Source organism: Garra rufa, chromosome 1, assembly GCF_049309525.1.
Source record: "Garra rufa chromosome 1, GarRuf1.0, whole genome shotgun sequence".
NCBI lineage: Eukaryota > Metazoa > Chordata > Actinopteri > Cypriniformes > Cyprinidae > Garra > Garra rufa.
In genome coordinates, this window is record NC_133361.1 from 91,399,294 (window position 1) to 91,420,032 (window position 20,739).

Below are 20,739 nucleotides of genomic sequence, written 5' to 3' on the forward strand. Positions count from 1 at the left end.
TTGTTCTCTGTTTTGTTTAGTTTATGTTTAAGTTTATGTTTAGTTTGCCGTGTTGGCTTTGTTTGCTTTGTTTATTGTTTTATTATTAAATTCATTACTCTCCTGCATTTAGACCCAGACCTCCTTTGTCTCACGTGACACTTACGTCTACTAAAATTATCATGAGCTCAAAACATTAAAGCTAAAAAGTTTCCTTTAGAACCAAATGAAATAACACCATTTCAGAGCAGGCTGTTTCAATTTAAGGTTTATTTGTAAAGTTACAAGTTACAGCTTATTACAACTTGTATTAAACAGGTTCACATGAGTTTTCTCTCACTATATTGTATCTGAATGTCTCGTTGCATAAAAATAAACTGGCCATATCAGATTTACTGTAACAGGTTTTTGTATCAGAAACACATCGATTTCAGTCACTGTCACAGCTGCATAAGGGTACAAAACTCTGTTTCAGTCATGCATTTCTCCAGGAAGAATGTTATATCCGTATTTGTGTCAGTATATATCATTAGTCAGCATGCCATTAATTATACTTTTGGTGAGTATGCTAGTACAGTATTGCACTACTGATCTAACTAAAGTGGCAATATGTTTTATTCAGCTTGAGAAGGAGCTGATTCTCAAAGTTTTCTGAGTCCATTATTGCCCTCCTGGGACTGAAAATAAGCCCTGCTGTGCTGTAAAGATGTTCACAAGCTGCAGAAGTGGGTAAAGCAGTGTTGACCTGTAAAGACAACTTATGTCGAGTTCAGACTGCACGATTTTCAAAGCAATCGCGTCACAGATGTTTTCACACTGCAAGATGGATCGGCGACAGGAGGTTTCACACTGCATGACTTTACAATAGGAAGAATCGCTGACAACTTTGTCCCGGTCCGCAAATCGTCTCACAACCAAACACACGCGAGAAGTGACATGGAAACAACGCGAGGTCAGGCGTGCAAGTTCTCACATGAACAATATTTAAAAAGACTCCCAAGAACGCCCCCAAAAGATGTCTATACAAACTTCTAAAAAAATGATTTGCCAAACCTATGAAACCTCCTTCTATAAGACGATATATTTTAGCAAAAATGGTACAAAAAAAAATGAATGTTCCCATTTTATTTGTTTTGAGCCTTCATACAAACTAAATGAATGTGAAATCACCATCAAATAAACATAAGACTTCCAGACTCGCACTATTAATATTAATAATAATCGAACTTTGCTAGAAATAGTCTTTCATCAATTTATTAAATAATCTAGAAAGTGTCAGCAATATCTAATATGTGTTAAATAACAAGGGTTCCAGGTAATTCTGATATGTCTTAAATGTTGCATTACTGTAGTCATTTTCTATGACATGTCTGAACAAATAAACACCGTTTCAAATGGACCATATGTCTCCATTTTTGCTAACTTATGTTTCTTCAATGTAGAGATATTTACGCCATTTGTTTAGTTTTATGATCTACGTATTACACATACAACAATACATAAGTATTGCAATACATTTGAATACATATGACACACAAAAGTAATATTTTTTTTTTTCTTTTAAAAAATGCCCTTGTTTGCTGTTGGAATAAAACAGTACATTAAGGTTGTTAATGTACAGCAGTTACAGGAATTTGCCCAGATTTTCAGCGACTATCAGCATAATAACAGTCATTATCACAGAGATCAGGGAAAGTATCACCTTCAGACACTGCTTTCACATTTAACTCAGATATTGATCAGCGAGAACAAAGACATCAATTAAAGAAATTAAGCAGAAGCATCAATAAAGACAAAATGTGACACTTAATATGTGTATAAATACACATGTGAAATCTTGTTAAGCAAAATATATTCCCTTTATTTTTTATTTATTTTTTTATCTATCTGCTTTTTTTCGTAGGCTATGATTAAATTTTGACCAACATAATTACATTTTGCATTAATTGTTATTTACACACATCTATTTTAAGTAGCTATTTGCTCAAATAAATATTATGAACCAAATATTATTGCCTTTATAGTCCTGTAATTTGATGAAAAGATATTGATTTTGCATTTAAAAATAAGACCTTTAATAATAAATTCTATACTCTAACGAACAGGACTTTTATTTTGGCCTGGTGAAGACGTCATAAGGCTGCGCTGCGCTCCTGTCTGTGATTCTGCTGAAGAAAGGTGAGTGTTTTTAAATTTTTAAAGTGTTTAAATCAAAACAACTCGTTTAGAGAATTGTTTATAAAAATGTGAAATGAATTGTTAAATAGTGTAACTTATTAAGGTTATTTTGTGTGAATAAAGCGCTCAGAAACAGTGCATCTGATTTCGCACTTTATATCTGAACCAGTTTATCATAAAGACGAATTCAGTCAGTGATGGAGAAACGGATCTTTGAGAAATTCCGAGTCAATTGAATCAATTGATTCGCAAAATGATTCACTGTTTCGAATCAACACACGCTGCTGACCAAAACTGGAAATGCAACGAAAATAACATAATAATAATCAGCATGGGTAATGATTTTTTTATGAACCTGTAATACTTTAAATGTAGCATGCTATTTCAGTAAAGACTAAGTTCAACTTAATGCAAATAGGAATCTTTTGTGTGTGCTTTTTATTCATTTCAGTTTATTTTTCAATATTATTCTGATCTTAAACAGGACAAAGTGTTCAAACACACAGAAAAAACAGATCCATGCGACACAATTATAAAGATGGCGTTTTTCAAAGAGAAGAGTGAAGACATGAAGATTGAAGAAACATTCAGAGTCAAGCATGAAGACACTGAGGAACAAACAAAGCTGAACTCATTTGTTCATTATTAAAATGTCCAGCTCTACAGAAATTAATAGAACTTAATGTTTTGTGTAGTAATTAAACATTTTATTTGTGTAATACTAAAACTTGGATTTTACAATATTCAGAGCTTCAAAAACATCAGTCTGCTAGTAATATGAAACATTTCTCCAGTTGACACAGCTTACTATATTCACTGCATGCTGTCTACATTAGTTCTTGATTTATAGAGCTTAAAGAGCAGATAACATGGCCAGTACGTTTATAATAATGCATAATAATATGAAAAAACTATATAATAATAATAATAATAATAATAAATCATCTGTTATGACCTTGATCTTCTGTCCAGCTCAGTTGTAAATATATGTATCATCAGAAGTTGGTCTAGGATGAGTGTTTCTTCTCTTCTTCACGTAGCAGCAGCAGATGTGTGGAATCTTCTTCATATTAAGACCCACGATGTAAATTTGAGGAACAAACTCTCAATGAACCTTTAGCGACATTATTTTTTTCCAGACAAACTGAGACTAGCTTGTATATGATCCAATGAGTTAGTGCTGTTTTTTACTTTACATTTACAAACAGAATACATTTTGAGAATAATTTAGATAGTACCACACACAACTTGTGTACTATAGTAAAAATTACAGATAATGTACTCACCCCCTTGTCATCCAAGATGTTCATATCTTTCTTTCTTCAGTCGTAAAGAAATGGTGTTTTTTTTTTTTTGAGGAAAACATTTCAGGATTTCTCTCCATATAATGGACTTCTATGGTGCCCCTGAGTTTGAACTTCTAAAATGCAGCTTCAAAGGGCTCTAAAGCCTCGTTCAGACTGTCAGCCCAAATCCGATTTTGTCTAGATCTGGATGGAATCAGATTTGAATAACTGACTGTCCACACAGTCATATCGCAACTGTTCAAATCCGATTTGTGTGTCCATAAGCGTTCTTTCGTTTTACGGAATGTGCGTTGGTTTCTATGGCAATGCCGTTGCGTTATTATGCCAACGCTAAAAACAATAACAGCATTACAGTTTGCAATATAGATGCTGTCTTGCGATATGACAACGTTGCCGTCGCGCTGGATTATATTTCGTCTTCTAAAGCAGCGGCAGAAACGCAGGAAGCTGGAATGTGCGACTTTATTCTGTGCTGCCGTCTCCGCTGGTTTCAAAGCTCAAAGAGGTGCGTATACTAGCTGTATATTGTCTTTTCCCGCTTGATTTGCAGTTCGCAACAACACAAGCTTGTTTCTGCAAAGACTTTTGTTATGTTTTCCACAAAAACGTCTGACGTGTTTACGTTTTATGTGGCATGAAAACGTGAAAAAGCAGAAATCCGATTTGAATAGGATTCCAAACCACATACGAATGAAGCTCGAAACGGATTTGACCAAATCAGATTTCATGTAGTTCGTTGCTGTTCAGACTACCTAAATATGATCGGATTTCAATCGGATTTGCATACAAATCGGATTTGGGCTGACAGTCTGAACGAGGCTTTAATGATCCCAGACGAGGAGAAGGTACTTATCTAGCGAAATGATCGGGTATTTTTGAAAAACATTTACAACTTATATACTTTTTAATCTCAAACCCTCATCTTGCTGAGCTAGACAAGACAAGAATTTGAGGTTAATAGGTATATAAATTGTAAAACAATTTAGAAAATAACCCATCATTTTTCTAGATTTTCATTTTTTCCTTGGCTGTGATCAGTTAGAGCCCTTTGAAGCTGCGTTTTGGAAGTTCAAACTCAGGGGCACCATAGAAGTCCATTATATGGAGAGAAATCCGGAACTGTTTTACTTAAAAAAACAGTTTCCTTATGACTGAAGAAAGAAAGATATGAATATCTGTGATGACAAGAGGGTGAGTACATTATCTGTAAATTTTTAAAAGTGTTTCTAGCCATCCAAGCATGCTTATATGTCTATGTAAAGGTGCATAACACAAACTCAAAATGTGAATAATAATTCCGCTCCATAACGGATAGCATAGTGTTATGCTATTCAATTGGGCTTAACATGCATTTGTTTTTTTTGCCTTAGACATTGTGACAGTAAAAGTGGAGAGTCAAGATCTGAATGAAATGGAAGAGAAAGATATAAAACATGATTTCATAACTGGAGAAAAATCTTTTAGTTTTTCACAGACTGAAAAAACTTCCTTTCAAAAAAGAGCTCAGAAGACTGGAACTACAAGTCATTTCTTCTGCCAACATTGTGGAAAGAGTTTTAGTAAAAACGGAAACCTTAAAGTCCACATGAAAATTCACACTGGAGAGAAACCGTACACCTGCCAACATTGTGGGAAGAGCTTCCTAAGAACAGAGGATTTTAAGAGTCACCTGAGAGTTCACACTGGAGAGAAGCCTTTCACATGTGATCAGTGTGGAAAATGTTTCCCATACAGAGAAAGCCTTAATATCCACATGAGAATTCACACCGGAGAGAAACCTTACATCTGTCCTCAGTGTGGAAAGAGTTTCACGGTTAAAGGAAACCTGAAGATTCACATTAGAAGTCACACGGGAGAGAACCCGTTCACATGCGATCAGTGTGGAAAGTGTTTCAGAAATAATTGAAGCCTTAATAATCACATGAGGATTCATTCAAGAGAGAACGGTTTTAAATGTCATCAGTGTGAAAGGAGTTTCACAGACATGAATCACCTTAAGGATCATGTTGAAATTCACATTGGAGAAACGCCTTTCATGTGTCATCACTGTGGAAAGAGTTTTACACACAAAGCAAACCTTGAGAATCACATGAGAGTTCACACTGGAGAAAAGCCTTTCACCTGCCCTCAGTGTGGAAAGAGATTCACGGTTAAAGGAAACCTAAAAGTTCACATGAGAATACACACAGGAGAGAGACCTTACAAGTGTCTTCAGTGTGAGGAGAGTTTCATATATCAAAATGACCTGAAAAACCATTTGCAAAATCATGTTTAGACAACAGAGTGATTCATTGGATTACCCTCTTCTCATTTCTTCACACATCTACAGCTATGGAATTATGTTAAAGGGATAGTTCACCCAGAAATGAAAATTTGATGTTTATCTGCTTAGCCCCAGGGCATCTAAGATGTAGGTGACTTTGTTTCTTCAGCAGAACACAAACAAAGATTTTTGACTAAAACCGGTGCAGTCTGTCAGTCATATAATCGAAGTGGATGGGCACCAAACCTTTAAAAGTAAAAAAACACATGCACAGACAAATCCAAATTACACCCTGCGGCTCATGAAGATAAAATGTATTAAATGTAAGTCCAACATGTGAACATTGGGTCATTTATTTCGGTTGAGTCCACAGATTTGAAAGTTCTGTTGTGAATGGTTTTGTTTTTATTCAAGGGCATTTGAGACTGATTTTGCCCATGACCCCATTGTTGACCTATTAGGATAGTCTTCATATTTGGAGACCCATGGTCCCAATCAGACTTAGGCAGTTCAGTGTGTGATGACAATAGCAAAAAAGACAACATATTCTGTGTGGGATGTTTATAATGTCTAATAAGGTAATAATGTAGCTGGCCATAACTGGATAAACACTAGTAGTGAAAATGTATTTTATATAACCTTTTCCTTTGATTTTTATTTATTTATTTTTACTTTTTTTAAGCATTTTAAATGTTTTCTGTTTGCATGTGTACAAGTGTGTCTCAAAAAATTCGAATTTCATGGAAAAGTTCTTTATTTTTTGTAATTTAATTATTAAAAGGAAACTTTCTTATATTCTAGATTCATTGCAAACAAACTGAAATATTTCAAGAGAAACTGAAATATTTTCTGAAGTAGATTTAATTATTCACTTAATAATTGGTTGGGGCTCCTTTTACACAAATTACGGCTTCAATGCGGCGTGACATGGAGGCAATAATCCTGTGGCACTGCTGAGGCGTTTTTGAGGCCCAGGCATCAGAATAATACATCAAAAAATATCTAGCAACATTTCAGTTTGTGTGCAATGAATCTAGAATAAAAAAAGTTTGCTTTTTTGAATTAAATTGCAACAAATATAGAACTTTTTCATGATATTCTATTTTTTTTTTTAGATGCACTAGTTGTGTATGTGCAATGTGATCTAATGAGAGTTTGTATGTATTTTTTGTGAAACTGTGTGCATGTGTTGATTAAAAACTTCAGGCTAACTTTGAAGAGCTACATGTGCAAAGCTATCTGAATACACCTCACACCTTGAAGACTACAGTGGAGAACTATATAACTTCAAAGAACATGACCCACATTTAATCTCAAGCTAGCTCAGAAACTTTATTTCAAATTAAAGAAACTGATGAAAGGATAGTTCACCAAAAATGAAAACTGTCATCATTTACTTGACATTTTAAAATGATTTCCAGTGAAGCAAATTAATATGTTGTCCAATATATAATATACCTCAACAGTATATCACAGATGGGGAGTTGAGCTTGCAGTGGCCACGTCTGATGACAGCCTTCAGACAGGTAAAGATTACCTGAATGTTGAGGTGAAGCTCTTCAAGGGCCTTGTCATGCCAGAAAAAAAACATGAAATATGGGCTGCATTTCAGTACAAATCCAAGACAGGAACTTGGTGTCTTGCATCATAGTCATCCTTGGAATCTGCGACTGTAAATAACAGCCTATTATTAAATGTTTTGCTGAATCATCATACAAGGGCATAGGTTTGTTTTGATAGTTGATCTGTAGTTTATGAATCTTCACATTAGATTTTCTTGCCATAAATTTAGTCTTAATATAACACTATTAGATACGAAATATCTAAATACAATGCATTACAAATGCAACGTTTTGCTTAATAGTCAAATCTGAATAAAATCACATTCATCATTTGAGAGGGTGCAACACAGTTCACAGTTGTGCTTGTTGTCTGGTTTTCATTTATCAGGCTGTGTCAAGTTCTCTTTCTCTAAACTTCTGTTTACCACCAGAATAGCTTCCAAGTTCATTGGCCCATCCTGAACCAGCCAACCTAAACCAATGCATTTTACATTTAAAATGTGTGGCTCACCAGAATCAAATAAGATTGATAGATGATGAAGTGCATGGTAAAAACTAAAATTTAATTCATAATATGTCATATTTAAAATATAGAAAGAATAAAAAAAGTAACAAAGCCATTAAGGATTGGAATAACACGAGAGAGATAAAAGAATTTGAACTTTTTGGGTGGACCATATTTTAAGATTTTATAGCAGATAAAAAAAAAAATTATGAAGCAAAAAGAATCAATTACAGTATTGGTCAAATGTCTGTTATGCTTATCAAATCTGCCTTTATGCGATAAAAATACAAAAATAAAGTGATTTTGTGAAATGTCATTATAACAATGTTTTCTGTTTTAATATAATTTTAAAAATAATTCATTTCTGTGATTCAAAGCTAAATAATCAGCATCATTATTTTTCTAGTTTTCAGTGTCATGCGATCCTTCAGAAATCTAATATGCTGATTTGATACTCTGAGCAGCCCTCCCCACGCCTAACATGCGGGTTGGCGCCGTGGCTTAGTTGGTCAAAGCGCCTGTCTAATGAACAGGAGATTCTGGGTTCAAATCCCAGCGGTCCCTTGGGCTGAGCTCTAGTCCAGCAAGAGTCCCTAAATTGTGCACAGACCTGCTTGCTCAGTGCACAGCTTGCCACTCAGCCAAGCTGGTCGTGCTCTCTGGCGCAATGGATAGCGTGTTGGGCTTCTAGACTGCCAGATGAGTCCATTCAAAAATTGTGGGTTCGAGTCCCATCAGATTTGTGCTTTTTGGAATTTTGTTAAGCCCATACTAAGGCCATAATAAGAGTGTTGCCCTCAGACAGCAGAAACCATTTTGAGGCCTCCTGTTCTCAGTGTACATTGATTTAAAAAAAAATGTCAATCATATTTAAAAGGTAGCAAAACATGCCCAAGAACCAATTCAGTGAGGTATGGCAATCACTGTCTTGCATCAAGTGGAGGCAGCAGGACATTCAAAGTGTTGATTCATGCATCCTCTGAGCCGCCCTCCCCACCCCTTTACGTGCGGGGTGGCGCCGTGTCTTAGTTGGCTAAAGCGCCTGTCTCGTAAACAGGAGATCCTGGGTTCAAATCCCAGCGGTGCCTTGGGCGGCTTTGCAGTCCAGCAAGCGCAAGCTTTTCCGAAAGCGACCCGGAAACAGGGATAGCTAGGGCAGCGAGTGGGTAATTTTGCAAATCGCCCAGACTCAGTTGTCGGCAAACGCCTTAAAGCTGTCCAGCGCACGGTCAGCCAACCCTTGGCCTCTTCTCTGGAAGCCTGGATTGTCTGAGTTGCCCTCCTGGAGGGCGAACGTGCTGCCAAGCTAGTCTAGTAAACAGGAGATCCTGCGTTCGAATCCCAGCGATGCCTTTGGCTGCGCGCCACAATACAGCCGAGCTCGTGCTTTACCAAAAAACGGACGGCGAATGGGGACACAGAGAAGCTCGAGGTTAGCGGGAGGTTTCTCTTGCAACACTACCCTCTCACCTGCTTTTGAAGGATAGCATCCCAGGCTAACGGATCCAACCGAGGTGGTGCCGTGGCTTAGCTGGTCAAAGCGCCTGTCTTGTAAACAGGAGATCCTGGGTTCGAATCCCAGCGGTGCCTTTCCACCGGTGGCTGTCTCTGGCCTCACTGTTGGATGGGAGACCCCAACTACACTGTATATTTTTGAACCGTGCCTCAATTGTGCAAAGACCTGAGGACCTGTCTTTCTGCCCACACAGCGTGCCACTCGGCTGAGCTGGCTAGGCACAAATCTGTAAGAAAAGCCCTCAGCGGCCCAGCCTGGCATATTGCCCGGCTCTGTGGTGCAATGGATAGTGCATTGGACTTCTGGAATTCCAGATGAGGCCATTCAAAGGTTGTGGTTTTGAGTCTCACCAGAGTCACGCTTTTTGCCATTTCGTTAAGCCCATACTGCACAGTGTTGCCCTCGCACAGCAGAAACCATTTTGAGGCCTCCTGTTCTCAGCGTACATTGATTAAAAAAAAAGTCAATCAAATTTAAAAGGTAACAAAACATGCCCAAGAACCAATTCATTTTTGGTATGGCAATCACTGTCTTGCATCAAGTGGAGGCAGCAGGATGTTCGAAGTGTTGATTCATGCATCCTCTGAGCCGCCCTCCCCCCGCCTAACAAGAGGAGTGGCGCCGTGGCTTAGTTGGTTAAAGCGCCTGTCTAGTAAACAGGAGATTCAGGGTTCGAATCCCAGCGGAGCCTTGCAAACGACAGGTTGGATCTTTTTGCTCTCCCTTGGACCTGAGGCCCTTACAGTGCCTCTGCCTTTCAAATGACACCGCAATTGTGCAGAGACCCTAGGGCCTGTCCTTCCTGCAGAGAGAGCCTGCTCTCTCTTACCGTTGGACGGCCACAGACCCCGAAAGGTAAGCCTTGACGCGGCTCTGCTTGCTAACCCCTTATGGGCTCTGTGGCGCAATGGATAGCGCATTGGACTTCTAGACTGCCAGACAAGGCCATTCAAAGGTTGTGGGTTCGAGTCCCACCAGAGTCGTGGCTTTTGGCTTTCTAGTAACTCTCATACTGTGCAGTGTTGCCCTCAGGCAGTAGAAATTTGTAGACATTCTCTTTTAAGCGTACCAGCACCTGGCCCGCCTCTGGATGTTTTGATCCTCTGAGTCACCCTCCCGACAGCCTTGCATGCGGTTTGGTGCCGTGTCTTAGTTGGTTAAAGTGCCTGTCTCGTAAACAGGAGATCCTGGGTTCAAATCCCAGCAGTGCCTTGGGCGGCTTTGCAGTCCAGCAAGCGCAAGCTTTTCCGAAAGCGCCCCGGAAACAGGGATAGCTAGGGCAGCGAGTGGGTAATTTTGAAAATCGCCCAGACTCAGTTGTCGGCAAACGCCTTAAAGCTGTCCAGCGCACGGTCAGCCAACCCTTGGCCTCTTCTCTGGAAGCCTGGATCGTCTGAGTCGCCCTCCTGAAGGGCGAACGTGCTGCCAGGCTACTCTAGTAAACAGGAGATCCTGCGTTCGAATCCCAGCGATGCCTTTGGCTGCGCGCCACAATACAGCCGAGCTCGTGCTTTACCAAAAAACGGACGGCGAATGGGACACAGAGAAGCTCGAGGTTAGCGGGAGGTTTCTCTTGCAACACTACCCTCTCACCTGCTTTTGAAGGATAGCATCCCAGGCTAACGGATCCAACCGAGGTGGCGCCGTGGCTTAGCTGGTCAAAGCGCCTGTCTTGTAAACAGGAGATCCTGGGTTCGAATCCCAGCGGTGCCTTTCCACCGGTGGCTGTCCCTGGCCTCACTGTTGGATGGGAGACCCCAACTACACTGTATATTTTTGAACCGTGCCTCAATTGTGCAAAGACCTGAGGACCTGTCTTTCTGCCCACACAGCGTGCCACTCGGCTGAGCTGGCTAGGCACAAATCTGTAAGAAAAGCTCTCAGTGGCCCAGCCTGGCATATTGACCGGCTCTGTGGCGCAATGGATAGTGCATTGAACTTCTGGAATTCCAGATGAGGCCATTCAAAGGTTGTGGTTTTGAGTCTCACCAGAGTCACGCTTTTTGCCATTTTATTAAGCTCATACTGCAGAGTGTTGCCCTCGCACAGCAGAAACCATTTTGAGGCCTCCTGTTCTCAGCGTACATTGATTAAAAAAAAAAGTCAAACATATTTAAAAAGTAACAAAACATGCCCAAGAACCAATTCATTTTTGGTATGGCAATCACTGTCTTGCATCAAGTGGAGGCAGCAGGATGTTCTAAGTGTTGATTCATGCATCCTCTGAGCCGCCCTCCCCACGCCTAACAAGAGGAGTGGTGCCGTGGCTTAGTTGGTTAAAGCGCCTGTCTAGTAAACAGGAGATCCTGGGTTCGAATCCCAGCGGAGCCTTGCAAACGACAGGTTGGATCTTTTTGCTCTCCCTTGGACCTGAGGCCCTTACAGTGCCTCTGCCTTTCAAATGACACCGCAATTGTGCAGAGACCCTAGGGCCTGTCCTTCCTGCAGAGAGAGCCTGTGCTCTCTTACCGTTGGACGGCCACAGACCTGAAAGGTCAGCCTTCACGCGGCTCTGCTTGCTAACCCCTTATGGGCTCTGTGGCGCAATGGATAGCGCATTGGACTTCTAGACTGCCAGACGAGGCCATTCAAAGGTTGTGGGTTCGAGTCCCACCAGAGTCGTGGCTTTTGGCTTTCTAGTAACTCTCATACTGTGGAGTGTTGCCCTCAGGCAGTAGAAATTTGTAGACATTCTCTTTTAAGCGTACCAGCACCTGGCCCGCCTCTGGATGTTTTGATCCTCGACAAAGGTTTCCCGACAGCCTTGCATGCGGTTTGGTGCCGTGGCTTAGTTGGTTAAAGCGCCTGTCTCTTAAACAGGAGATCCTGGGTTCAAATCCCAGCGGTGCCTTGGGCGGCTTTGCAGTCCAGCAAGCGCAAGCTTTTCCGAAAGTGACCCGGAAACAGGGATAGCTAGGGCAGCGAGTGGGTAACTTTGCAAATCGCCCAGACTCAGTTGTCGGCAAACGCCTTAAAGCTGTCCAGCGCACGGTCAGCCAACCCTTGGCCTCTTCTCTGGAAGCCTGGATCGTCTGAGTCGCCCTCCTGGAGGGCGAACGTGCTGCCAAGCTAGTCTAGTAAACAGGAGATCCTGCGTTCGAATCCCAGCGATGCCTTTGGCTGCGCGCCACAATACAGCCGAGCTCGTGCTTTACCAAAAAACGGACGGCGAATGGGTCTCCCTTTACTCCCATGTTTGGGTCTGCCCTAATCATAATAGCCAAAGGCTCTAAAACTATTGTGAATAGTAACTGGGACAAAAGGCATGCCTGACGAGTGCCCCTTGAAATCGTAAAAAAAATGGTCTGGAGAGGCGGAGCTTATTTACCTGTTTTTTTTTTTCCAGCTGTCAGTGCAGACACATTCAGAACGTCTGTAGCAGCAGAACAGATATTGGGAAGTTTATGGATCCAAACATGTTGCTAAAAAAGGAAAACCCCACACAATTGCCAAGGCGCTAATCTTACCTGCTGCCAAAGACATCTGTCATGTTATGTTTGGAGATACTTTCGCTCAGCAGATTAGTGACATGATTTCTAATGACACCGTTAGCCGCTGCATATCTGACGTGGCAAGCAACGTTAAAGAACAATTGCTAGCTTCACTTTATGCAAAGCCAGTACTATGCCCTACAGCTTGATGAGACAACTGATGTTGCAGGGCTAGCACAGTTGCCTTCCGTGTCATATATGTAAAAAAAAAATGGAAATACTGAGAAGGACATTGTTTTCTGTCGGTCTCTTCCAGAGCACACAACCGGCAAGGTATTGTTTGAAGCTCTGGATGGATAAACACGGGATGCAGGCATGTCATGGGATAAATGTGTTGTTCAATGACTAGGAGGGTTAGCGGTCTTGAATTTAGTCCCTATAACAAAGTGGACCCACTATATGATTCATCGCAAATCTCTTGCATCAAAGAAAATGCCTGAGTGTCTTGAGACAGTTTTAAAGCAGGCAGTGCAAATGGTCAGTTTCAATAAAGCACACCCAATGAAAGCACGCTTGTTTTCCTTGCTTTGTAAGAACTTTGGAGCCGAACATGAGGAGCTCCTTTTTCACAATGAGGTTTGCTGGCTCTCCAGAGGCGCGGGTGTTACACCAGCTCTACGGATTACATTCAGATGTGAAGACATTTCTTGTTAATGTGAAGTCCGACCTTGCGCAATACCTCGATGACGCCCCTGTGGTTAACAAAGTTGTCATACCTTGTAGACATTTTCAACAAGTTAAATTCGCTGAATATATCGATGTAAGGGTGAGATGCCAACATATTCCTTTTTTCACACAAAGTCGGTGCATTCGTTGGCAAACTGCATCTTTGGCATGATCGGCTGATTAATAAAAATGTGTAACCCCTTAAGCTTGTAATACTGGTACCGGTATAGGAATTGCGTAATTTTATGAAAATGTTATACATGTTGTTGCACAAATATAGACATATATAGTATCTTTTGAAAGCTTACAATCTAAACTTTCAGACTCTATAAATTTGTGTTACATAACGTAAGATAATAAGGTCTGAATTTGCCCTCCACAAAAAAGCCACCCCTCGTGAAGATCGACGTAATAATCTTAATATTCATATTGCTCACTTGTAAATCTAATGTAGCTTGACGTGACGAGATTCAAGCTGCTTTTCATGGCATTTTTTGGTCCAGACACTGACTACGTGAGTTGACTCTCACAGAACGTCTTTTAAACTTGGGCGATCTATAGATCTACAGAAGATGGCTCCATCAGTAAAATAATCCAGGGCTAAGCAACCCTATGGGGCCAGCACCAGTTCAAAAATTCACTTTTCAAATGGTTAAATCTTTTGAACCTTTTGTTCTAGAAAAATTATATGCTGATGCTCATGCTGATCACATTCGATAGCTTACATTAAGACTCCACCCATTACAGTAGTGGCTATTTTGAAAAGTACAGTATTGTTTTTTGCTAAGCCTCCTTAAAACTTTGTCCAGTTCTTATGAGAACTGGCAGGATATTAAACAGAAATTTGATTAAAAATAGACTCATGATAATCAAAATCAAATATATGATTTATTTTGGCAGAGTATCCCAAATGTAAAGATGTAAAGGCATAACCTTATTCTGGAAAGGGGTTGGGGAACAACACCAAAATAGCATGTTTATGCTACCACTCAAAATTGGTATTTCTAGTCAAAATGGAAATAATAGGTTGTTTTTAACTCACAGTAGAGTGTCATCATAGATAATGGAATGGATAATGCCCAGAACACATTGATTTCTACAGTATATTACTTCTGTAATAGAAAACAGTAAGCTACCATCGGAATTGCAACTGACATATGAGGTCCGTCTGGTTTGTGGACAGTGTGAACTCTCATGTGCAGCATTAGATTTTCTTTACGTCTGAAGCCTTTTCCACACTGATCACATACGAACGGGTTTTCTCCAGTGTGAATTCTCAAATGGGTGGTACATGTTACTTTTTGTTTAAAACTCTTTCCACAGTGCAGACATACGTGAGACTTCTCTTCATTGTGAACTCTCATATGTGCTTGAAGTATTCGTCTTTGAACAAAACTTTTTCCACACTGAGAGCAGGTGAAAGGTCTCTCTGTAGTGTGAACGCTCATGTGGTTGTTAAGGTTTCCCCTATCTAAGAAACTTTTCCCACACTGTTGGCAGGTGAACATCTCTCCGGTGTGCATTCGCATGTGTCTGTTAAGGCTTGCTTTTCCAGTGAAACTCTTTCCACACTGTTGGCATGCAAAAGGCTTCTTTCCACTGTGAATTCTCATATGGTATTCAAGGTTTGCATATCTAGTGAAACCCTTTCCACACTGTTGGCATGTGAAAGGCTTCTCTCCAGTGTGAATTCTCATATGGCATTCAAGGTTTCCATATCTAGTGAAACACTTTCCACACTGATCGCAGGAGAGGCTTCTAGTAGGTCTGGAAGTATTTTTAGTTGATGAACAACCAAGAGTTTTTTCTCCAGCTATGGCATCAAAATTTTTATACAAATTTTCACCTTCCTTTTTATTCAGTTCTTGACTCTCCTCTTTCAGCTGCATCAGGTCTAAGATTTAAACAAATGAAATTTATCTCCAGTTTAATGGCAAAAAGCAACAGACATCAAAACATTTATATTGCGGTAAATCAGAGGGAATTTTTATTTTCTCACATAGACTGTATATATTCACAAAGTGTATGGATGCAGTTCTGGCTCTATTTACACTGCAAGGCTTAATGCATGTCTTTTGACAATATCCATTTTTTTGTCTTTTCGGTTTGCATTTCAGACACAACTGTCATCGGATATCTGTGTTTACATTAATCCCCATCCCTAAACTTATTCTATTGGTGACTGCTTTACTATTGACATGGTTGAAACTTGTGCATTAAATGGCCTTGCTCTTAAAAATATGTATAGTTCACATTGAGTTGGACCATGATTACTTGCCAACACGGTTAAGTTAAAAGCTGTGTGTGAGACGAGAAAAAAAAATCTGCAGATTACACTTACTGAAAAATCGGAAATTGGATTCAGCCAAGAAAGTTGCAATCGGTGCATCTTTAAAGGGATAGTTCGGGCATTTAAGACATAAAGTTGTATGCAATCCTTATCAGCACTAAAGTGTATACACACTGACCCACACTGCGTTCACCTCCCTGGTCAGAGTTCTGGCCGCTGGAAGTTTTTCAATAAAGTAGTCACGGTTAGTTTCCGGGGCCTCAAAACTGTGCGTTTTTACGTGAAAAAAATATATGCGTTTCAAAGCTTGATTAATTTACATCACAAAAAACACTCCTAACAAAAATCATACCTCAGTTTTAATCGGCACTATATTCTTTCCGTTTCCATCAATCCGCGCTGCTGTCAGTTCGCACGTTCCGATCAGCTGTTCCATTACACACTCGAATGACAACGACGTAAAAAGTAGAAAATTAACAATGGTGCGAACTTGTAAATTCCCAGGTTGTGACCACAAGAATGTGCAGGGATCGCCGTTCAGATTCCATCGTTTTCCTGTTTCTGATATAGTTATGAGACAGCTTTGGCTGGTTGCCATCGGCTACTCTGCGGGAGCTAATATATCCAGTATCAAGGATTTTCGTGTGTGCAGTGCTTACTTCAGCGAAGACGATTACATCCCCAACCAAGGAGGAAAAATCAAAAAACGGATTTTAAAGAGTTCTGCTGTACCAGTACCACGGGTAAGCTATATTTACTAACTTTATGTCGCATACGACAGGTTTATTTTGAAGCTAACGTCGGTTTTTAGGCTAACGTCACATTGAGAATATTCTAACCGGGGCAGTGATAACATCGACAATAATTGACTGTCTATGTGGTGAGAAAGTCGGCAAATGTCATAACTAATGAATTAAATTGAATCTATATAACACAACAAAATATGATGCTTTGCTATATTTGTTATTGTCTGTAACTATGCGGAACGTGTGTCGGTATCATCGTGTTTATAAGTGTGCTTGAAGTCACATACATACAGGTAGGTCTAAACCAGGTAACTCCAACTCCGCTCATCGTGAGCTACATTCCTGCAGCGCGATGTTTTCCTATGACAGGACACCTTTCTCAAATGAGACATTCTGTACAAGCCTGCTAATTACCCGTTGATTTGAGTCAGGTGTGTTGCATCAGAGAAAAACTAAAACCAGCAAGACATTAGCTCACGAGGACTGGAGATCCCATGTCTAAACTGTACAGTAAACAATCTGATGTTTAGACTCCTGTGGAAAATCACGTGAAACGAGGTCTAATATAAATATATATATATCGTCTGTTCCGTCTGACATTGTGCTAAAATTGGTTTCATCATCAGAAGTTTCGTAGTCAGACATGTTGTCAGTGAGTCGCGCTATCAACAACTGATCGGAACGTGCGAACTGACAGCAGCGCGGATTGATGGAAACGGAAAGAATATAGTGCCGATTAAAACTGAGGTATGATTTTTGTCAGGAGCGTTTTTTGTGATGTAAATTAATCAAGCTTTGAAACGCATATATTTTTTTCACGTAAAAACGCACAGTTTTGAGGCCCCGGAAACTAACCGTGACTACTTTCTTGAAAAACTTCCAGCGGCCAGAACTCTGACCAGGGAGGTGAACGCAGTGTGGGTCAGTGTGTATACACTATAGTGCTGATAAGGATTGAATACAACTTCATGTCTTAAATGCTCGAACTATCCCTTTAAGTTTCATGAATGAGGCTCATGATTCCATTCACAAATGAATGCCATGTAAAGTTGTGTCACATAAAAAGATATGTGAATGTTTTTTATTTGCTAGTCTCATTTTATGTATTTGTGAATTTAATTCATGGTTGTGAAATGCTAAGATTTATTTGTGGATCTCTTTCTGTTTATTTGTCAGTATGTTTAATTTTTGTAATCTCTTCACATTTATTTGTGGATCATCATCTACTCATTTGGATAATAATAATCTTTTTTTTTTTTTTTTTTTTTTTTAGATGGAGCGCTATCATTATGATGAATGAATTTTTGACGTCATGCGCTGTATGCAGTAGACCAATCACAACAGACTGGGTCATCGGACCAATCAGAGCAGAGTAGCCTCACGCCAGAAAGATTCATCTTTAAACTAATTGTTTAAGAGTCTTTTTGCGAAATAATGTAGTATTAAATGCACATTATAAGAAAATGAAAGTGTTTTATATATATATATATATATATATTGCATGCATGTGAACCTGTTGTTGGGGACTCCCAAAACAAAAATTATAAACATTTCAAATAGCATAATAGGGGCACTTTAATCTTTTATCTCTCTACAAACTTGTTTATATTTGCAGGTTTATTCAGCGAGCACATCATGATGGATTTTATGGTCAGATCTGTGTGCACTGTCAGAACATTTAAAAGGTTTTTACACAAAAGGTCTTTTTTTTATGTTGTAAATTTTACTGATGTTGTTACAGATTGTTGCTAATAAAAATATAAAATTTTACATTGTTATCCCTACTCAAACTCTGTACCAAACTGTCAAATCAAATCCATCTGTAAATCAAATTATGTAATTTGATGTAATATTAGTAATTGCATTTTGTGAAATACAATAGTAATATTGTGATAAACAATTTCTGTCCTCTCCTCCTTGACACACGACTAGTTAATATTTATTGCTATTTATGTTCGGGTATGATAACATGTTAGTACAGTGCTTTTACAGACAACAAATATGTGAGCAAATGTGTAATCTCTCACATTTAACATTTTTATGCATGAAGCAAAAATGTTTTTTAGGGACTGTTGCATAATAAAATCATGTGTTAGGATCTTCTCAGCTGCACTTGAAGGCAGTATTAGTATTTGTCTGCTCATGTGACCTCAACATCTCTCAAATAAAACCACTTTAATAATGACACTCTTCAAAAACATATTCATTTCTGTAGAGACTGAAATTTTAATAAGTATCAAATGACTGAGTTTAGCTTAGAGAATGAAAACCAACCTGTTTGTTCCTCAGTATCTTCTTGTTTGAGATTTAATATTTCTTCAATCTTAATGTCTTCTTTCTCCTCTTTGATTAACGCCATCTTTATGAAAGTGTCTCGTGGATCTCAGTTGCTTCACCAGGAGTTTGTCTGTGTGTTTGGACAATCTGTTTAAGATAAAAAATAATTAATAGAAAGAAAAATAAATCCTAACTAACTAACTCCCTGTGTCTCTCAATCAGGTCCATAGGTCAGTAGTCAGTGGACTTGCAAAAGAGAGTTAAAACGCTGCTACTAATACTACTAACACTACAAACTAATAAAATAATGAATACACTACACAGAAACTTACTATTTGTCATTTATATTTGGTATTAAATAAATTGCTGATTATATTGAGCGAAATGAGATGTGCCTTTTCTGTTATTCGCACTTTACTTACATAAATAATGTTAGTTACTGTTAGAGTATTACAATGCTACATTTAGTATTAGTTAATACACTTTACATATCTTTTAAATCAAATCTATAATATAGATTTAACGGTTTATATCTAATTATATATTTCAAATCACAAACCTTCGTTGATCTGAACCACAGATGCAGGAGCACGCGCAGCCTCATGACGTCACCACCAGACCAAAATAAAAGTCCCATACGATGCATGTAAATTTACATACGTACATACAGATATACACATTAAAAGAACAATAATAATACAGATAGTGAAATGCGTTTAAAAACATGCTGACTAATGAGATTGTGTCTAAAAGGCTAAATATTGTTTGCAAAAAAGTATTTTTCCCTTTTTCTTCCATAAACTGCTTTATTTATTTACCAGTGTCACAGCAAAAAATATAATTTAAACAAGACGTGTCAGTGAAATCACAACTTTAAAAGGGACAGATTATAAAAATGTAACTTATTGCAGTATTGAAAATGTGTGTGACGTTCAGAAATTTGGGATCAGTAAGATATTTATTTTTTAAAGACATTTCATCAAGGCTGCATTTATTTGATCAAAAATACAGAAAAGAATGTAATATTGTGAAATATTACTATAATAAAGTTTTTCTATTTTAATACACATTAAAATATAATTTATTGCTGGGATCAAATCTGAATTTTCAGCATCATTACTCCAGCCTTTAATGTCACATGATGCTTCAGAAATCATTCTAATAAACTGATTTACAGAAAAACCCTGAATTATAGATAAGCTGATAGCCCACCATACTGCCTTTGAAGAAGTATTCTTTAAAAGCACTGTCAAACTTACTGTAGTGAACAAAGAGTGCTGGAACTTTGTAAGCTGTTTGCATCACACTGGTTCCCTCGACAAAACCCAATAGGATTTTTCCACAGACTTTAGGATTTTCGCGAAACATAAAGCCCTGTTGACACTAGCAGCGACTTCTGTCTTTTTCTGGTTTTGGAGTTCAATTGCCACAGTGGGCTCCCCAACTCCTTGGGACATGTTTCCACTTGTGCTTCGGTACTCTATAAATGGCTTAAGGAAGCCCATACCTCCAAGGTTTTACTGGACCCGCAGCTGAGCCACTTTTTCTTTCTTTTATTTTGTTTAACTCTCTTCTATATATATCACAAAGGTTTTTCCATTTTTTTTTTTTTTTTTGCATTCTTCAACTAAAAAAATAACATACATTATATACATTGCATATATATATATATATATATATATATATATATATATATATATATGCAATGTATATAATGTATGTGTGTGTGTATTTATGCACTCTAAAATGTATACTGTAGCCTATATTGCACTGAATACATGAATACATATAGCTTATTGTATTAATATAAAGTTTGTTTATGTACACAGTGCATTACTCCAGTATTAATTTAATTGCATTAATTTATGTAGTATACATAATTAAATGCATTTTATACATTGTGTGAGTAGGAGTGTAAACGGTAGTGTTTCGATACAATTACATTTACATTACATTTAC

General features: G+C 38.7%; 1 protein-coding gene and 9 non-coding genes across 10 annotated transcripts; 9 read left to right on the forward strand and 1 right to left on the reverse strand.

Moving 5' to 3' along the window:
- The first annotated feature begins 8,284 nt into the window (after window positions 1-8,284).
- trnai-aau (transfer RNA isoleucine (anticodon AAU)) lies at window positions 8,285-8,358 on the forward strand. Its single transcript has one exon. It is a non-coding gene; the product is annotated as a tRNA-Ile (tRNA).
- A 450-nt stretch (window positions 8,359-8,808) lies between these two features.
- Window positions 8,809-8,882, forward strand: trnat-cgu (transfer RNA threonine (anticodon CGU)). Its single transcript has one exon. It is a non-coding gene; the product is annotated as a tRNA-Thr (tRNA).
- Window positions 8,883-9,310: 428 nt separating this feature from the next.
- Window positions 9,311-9,384, forward strand: trnat-ugu (transfer RNA threonine (anticodon UGU)). The gene has a single exon. It is a non-coding gene; the product is annotated as a tRNA-Thr (tRNA).
- Window positions 9,385-9,927: 543 nt separating this feature from the next.
- Window positions 9,928-10,001, forward strand: trnat-agu (transfer RNA threonine (anticodon AGU)). The gene has a single exon. It is a non-coding gene; the product is annotated as a tRNA-Thr (tRNA).
- A 202-nt stretch (window positions 10,002-10,203) lies between these two features.
- On the forward strand, window positions 10,204-10,293 carry trnar-ucu (transfer RNA arginine (anticodon UCU)). The gene is given in 2 exon segments: window positions 10,204-10,240; window positions 10,258-10,293. It is a non-coding gene; the product is annotated as a tRNA-Arg (tRNA).
- Window positions 10,294-10,448: 155 nt separating this feature from the next.
- trnat-cgu (transfer RNA threonine (anticodon CGU)) lies at window positions 10,449-10,522 on the forward strand. Its single transcript has one exon. It is a non-coding gene; the product is annotated as a tRNA-Thr (tRNA).
- Window positions 10,523-10,949: 427 nt separating this feature from the next.
- Window positions 10,950-11,023, forward strand: trnat-ugu (transfer RNA threonine (anticodon UGU)). The gene has a single exon. It is a non-coding gene; the product is annotated as a tRNA-Thr (tRNA).
- Window positions 11,024-11,567: 544 nt separating this feature from the next.
- Window positions 11,568-11,641, forward strand: trnat-agu (transfer RNA threonine (anticodon AGU)). Its single transcript has one exon. It is a non-coding gene; the product is annotated as a tRNA-Thr (tRNA).
- A 201-nt stretch (window positions 11,642-11,842) lies between these two features.
- On the forward strand, window positions 11,843-11,932 carry trnar-ucu (transfer RNA arginine (anticodon UCU)). Its single transcript is given in 2 exon segments — window positions 11,843-11,879; window positions 11,897-11,932. It is a non-coding gene; the product is annotated as a tRNA-Arg (tRNA).
- A 1,497-nt stretch (window positions 11,933-13,429) lies between these two features.
- Window positions 13,430-18,862, reverse strand: LOC141322039 (uncharacterized). Its single transcript, XM_073833407.1, has 3 exons — window positions 18,778-18,862; window positions 14,623-15,361; window positions 13,430-13,493 (listed from the first exon to the last, which is right to left on the reverse strand). The coding sequence occupies exons 1-3, from the start codon at window positions 18,860-18,862 to the stop codon at window positions 13,430-13,432; spliced, it is 888 nt and encodes a 295-aa protein (XP_073689508.1).
- Between the last annotated feature and the right edge of the window lie 1,877 nt (window positions 18,863-20,739).